The 4970-nt window shown below is 31.9% G+C and overlaps 1 protein-coding gene across 2 annotated transcripts in view; it reads left to right on the top strand.

Moving 5' to 3' along the window:
- Nucleotides 1-490: 490 nt before the first annotated feature.
- Nucleotides 491-4970, top strand: part of LOC106460151 (gamma-glutamylaminecyclotransferase-like) — a 24982-nt gene continuing 20502 nt past the window's right edge. The window contains exon 1 of one of the 2 annotated variants that reach the window (XM_013919837.2): nt 491-782. In XM_013919837.2, coding sequence (XP_013775291.1) covers nt 585-782 — 198 coding nt within the window. In that variant the 5' untranslated portion in view covers nt 491-584. The remainder of the gene's footprint in view (nt 783-4970) is intronic. The other variant, XM_013919838.2, reaches the window with a different exon arrangement.

Raw genomic sequence — 4970 nt, 5'->3', positions numbered from 1 at the left:
CACACAAGGAGAAGTTGTCATTGATCACGTGCAGGTCGGAGCAGTGAGCCGTATTGGCTATGTTTGAACACACTGTAACCCAACAAACCAATGAGAAGGAAAGACTGTTGTACTATAAGACCACTCACCATAGGAATGAAATTCCATACAATACGATAGCAGGTAAAAAGGGGTGGGCAATTCAGTCTACTTCAGAATTAAATCTAAAACTTTGAATTTACAACAATTAAATTTAAGTAGTCAGTTTAGACTAAACTGAAGTACAGTACAGTAACTATATTATTGCAGAGATGAGAATGTCATCTCTGCAATGTCCAACAGATGACACCACCAATATTCCCCAGCATTGATTAATGTTTACTAGAATTATTTTTACTTTTAATATATTAAACTTTTCCTCGTATTATTTTTCTAAAACCCACTGAATATAATAATAGTAATTGTTACGCTTGCTAGTTGGTTTAAAGTTAAAAGAAAAGTGCAATACAAAACACAGCTGTATAATTTATTACAGTTCATTTTCATCTGTACAAACGTAAAGTTCTTCACGTGACAGTATCATACGAATCAATTGTGCAACAACGATGACTTCCGAAAATCGACATTTGGTCTTTGTGTATGGAACTCTTAAAAATGGCGAGCCTAATTTCCAGTGGTTATGTAACCCTCACCATGGTTCCGCCAAATTTCTTGGTAAAGTCAAGACTAAAAAACGATGGCCATTAGTTATCGCTTCACGATACAACGTTCCATACTTACTGTACTGTGAAGAGAAAGGAAAAGTAAGTAGTACGTTTTTTTCTACTTTTTTCTTTTAAGTTTTTTTTTTTTTTACTATAAAAACTGAGTATGATCAAAAGGCTGATTCATAGTCTTTCGACGTTCTTTGGTCAGGCAAGTTAATAATACAAAATAATAAATAATCGGTTTATACAACTATATAATATTATGTTCCTACTCCCAGTGGAGTACCCTGAGACCATTAATTTTCACAGTTTCAGTGTCGTTGTTTCTGGTGTTAATGGAAAACCTCTGAAAACCATTAAGTAATTAAGCCTTGATGAATTACCAACGTATATTACAGTAACCAGTATTTAGTGTTAGTTTACGATTGACTCACCCTTGAAATATTTCTTTGAGTTACCTTTTTATTAATAAAAAATACTCATAAGATTTTTTTAACAATTATATGTGTTAGGTGTGTGCTGCTTGCTCATAAGTGCAACTGAAAGCACACGGCATAAAGAAAGGTTGTGATTGTGAACTACTGTTGTACTGTAGATAGTCACGTAATCACTTTTTTAAATTGTAATCAAGAATAACAAATATTTAATGTACGGATTTCGAATATATTTATTGCAAATTATAATATGGGGAGAAAGGAATTTGTATCATATTACCCTCATATCCTAATAAGTACTATTAATATTATTTGAAAGAAGTTTGTTTGTTTGTGTGTTTGTTCTCAAACTCCTCCTAAGCTTTGGCAGTTGGACTTGTCAAATATGGTTTAATCAACTAGGAATGATTCCTGATGTGTCAGGAAGTTATTTTTGTTTTAAAATGCATAGATTTCTATCATTTTTTAGTCCCAGTATTCGATAAATATAGATCAGTCAGTGGGGGTGCCCACTAAGGTTAGTGATGGGATTTCTCCAGTTTCCTATTTCATTTCCTGGGGCATACATATAGTCAGTCATACTATCAATCAGGCATACTTAGGACAAGAACAGAAAAACTATTTATGTTAATAACTAGATAAACATTAATTCTACAACTGTATTTTATTTTCAGATTCCATCAATCATTTGAGGAATTTCTTTTCCACACATTGTTTAAAGATACTTTCAAGATGCACACTTATATGAAGTGAGATGTCTTTAAGTCACCTGTTACTTATTGCTTTTTGATAAAAACTAAAATAGAAAATAAAATGTTATTTAAACAGTCAAACCCAGCAGACATGAATAATTTTTTCTTCTTGTGTACTTTTAATCTTTATATTGCCACCGACATATTTTGTAAAAAAACTTTCATAAACTTACCACTGTGCATTCATGGGTACATCTGCTAGTTTTGTGAAATAACAAAAGTTTAGGATATTTTTACAGATTATATATATATGATATTGTAACATGATTTCAAGTAAGTTACAAAAAAAAATGTTTTAAATTAAAATTTTCTATTTTAATGTGGTTCAACAGTGTGATCATTTTCACAGATTTTTTTTAAATGACTGTGAAAAATACAAGGTTTATGTACTGTATGATGCTTCAGAAATTACAGTCTGAAATAATACCCATTTTATAGTAAATTGAAAAGTTTATTATAAAAAAAATTACACCTTTAACAGAATAAAAAGTCATTAATTGCTCACTAGACAACACCAGATTTTTTTTTCTGAATGTAAATAGTAATACAAGGTTATGACTTACAGCAAAATATGCTTTGAAGTAATGTTTTAATACTGACTAAAACATGTATAATGAAGAGATACATACTTGAGGTTTTAATAAAAGCTTCAGGACACACATTAAAATAATTATTTTCAACTTTCAAACATTTTCTTAAAAAATGTACCCGATGCCTTGAACATAGTTATATCTTGAAACAAGAAAACAGCAAAGGCTACAAAATTATCATGGTATACTCTTCATTGTGTCATAAAGTACCGTAAGTCAATAAAAAGTGAGGAATGTAATACAATCATATGGAATAGAAATAATATAAAAATGTTGAAATAACATAACATAATATTTAGGGACAACAAAGGACCTGTTGGTCAATCTTGATTGTCCCATCCTCTAAATAAACTATTATAGTAAAAAAAAAATCTTAAAGCTAGCCCTTATCATTCGTATATAACAAAGTTTCTCTTGAACTCGCTTAATTTTACTGCCTCCACAACATCTGAAGGCAACCCATTCCAGAGGCCAACTACACTGAATATGACTCGTACCTTGTGTCCTCTAGTCCTACTATTCTCGCTGTTAGGTATAAAAAAGATGATACATCAACATTATCAATTCCCTTTACAATCTTAAACACCTCAATCAGATCCTCTCTGACTCATTTTTTTTTCAAGATAAACAATTTTAAAGATCTTAATCTTTCCTCATATAACAAATACTCCATCCAAGGCACCATTCTACTAACTGTTCTCTGAACCCTTTTCAACAATTCAATGTCCTTCCTATGGTAAGGACCCCAAGACTGAACACAATACTTCAAATGTTGCCTATCTAGTGACCTATACAATGAAATTATAACCTTTTTTAGACTTGTGTTCAATATTTCTGTAGATAGAATATAAATTGTATTCTCCTTACCACTAGCAACAGCACACTAAGTGGATGGTTTAAGAGACTGATCAACTATTACACCAAGATACCTTTCTTTTATGACACTGTTAAGGCTATTCCCATCCAAATTATACTTGTAATTCAAATTATGATAACCCACATGCATTATCTTGCATTTATTATAATTAAAACCCATTTTCCCAACTCACTAAATGATCTAAATCATCTTATAAAGCAGCAGCATCCTCTTCACAGTTAGCAACACCCAAGACCTTATTATCATCAGCAAATATAAGTAATTCATTGACCATTCCTTCATCTATATCACTGATGTAAGTCAAAAAGAGCAAAAGTCCTAAGACTGAGACCCGAGGTATCTCACTTGTGACATTAATCCAGTTTAACTGAACTCCATTTGTAAAAACCCTCTGCTTTCTTCCATCCAGCCACTCTTCTATCCAATTAGCTAACTTATCCCCCACACCAATAGAGATACTTTTTTTTTTACAAGCCTTTTATGTGGCACCTTGTTAAATGCTTTCTGAAAATCCAAGTGAACCATATCTACACCCTTATTCTCATCTACAAAAGCAATAATGTGTTCAAAGAATGTCAAAAGATTTGTAAGGCAAGATTTTCCATTAGTGAAACCATGTTGACTATCCAATAAAATTCTAAACTTTGTTAAAATGACTTTGAAAAGCATCTTTTATCAGACTTTCCAAAACCTTTCCCACAACAGATGTAAGACTAATAGGCCTATATTTATTAGGACAATTTTTATTACCTCCCTTGAAAAGAGGAGTGACATCAACTAACTTCCAATCCTTTGGTACCTGCTCACTATTCAAGGACTTACAAAAAATAGTAGCAAGCAGTTCACATATCCAATCCTTAACCTCTTTCAAAACCCTTGGGGAAATATTATCTGGCTAAGGAGACTTATAATTTTTTAAACTTCCCAATTTTTTCTTAACAAGCTAAGAATTATGTGATCATCTTTTTCAATCTTGTTTCCATCTATCAACTGTTCAAGATGAGAAATACATATTGTAGAGGTTTTTATCCAAAACTGGCTTTTGATAAATAATCAAGATGTTCACTTATTTTTTGGTATTTTAGCCTGTAGAACTGACCTAATTGATGTTAAAATTGCTGTCCCATGTACAGATTTGTCAAAGATCTGTAAGTATGTTTGACAATACTCTTTTAATTTAATTCAGACAGTCTTTATATGTACTTGCATATAAATCTTGCTACAGGTGGAAAGATGCCTTTTAATCTTGTAAATGTATTCTTGTGGAGGAGCAGTTAAAGCTGGTTAATACATCAGACACTTTGAAGGTCTTAAATGGAATGAATTTAAATCTGAATTTCAGAAATTCTTTAGTTTCAAATTAAGCTTAAAGGTACATATACATAAAACATAATTAAAAACAAAATTCTGGAATTGTCCTGTTAAAAGTTGAAGGAAAAGTGACTCTGAGGTACTGATTAGCTAGGTTTATCTGTACAGCTTCTGGTACTCCTTTATGATCCAGCACCTTGATACTCACAAGGGTTTGCTGAGATGCAGAATCTATTACAAAGTTGCACTTTTGGCCATCCAGCTTTCCTGTCAAGTAGACACTATGTGTGCTTGGAATTTTACCCCTAGCTGTTGGGACT

This window comes from Limulus polyphemus, unplaced genomic scaffold (genome assembly GCF_000517525.1).
Source record: "Limulus polyphemus unplaced genomic scaffold, Limulus_polyphemus-2.1.2 Scaffold718, whole genome shotgun sequence".
Lineage (NCBI taxonomy): Eukaryota > Metazoa > Arthropoda > Merostomata > Xiphosura > Limulidae > Limulus > Limulus polyphemus.
This window is presented reverse-complemented; position numbering and strand designations above follow the sequence as displayed.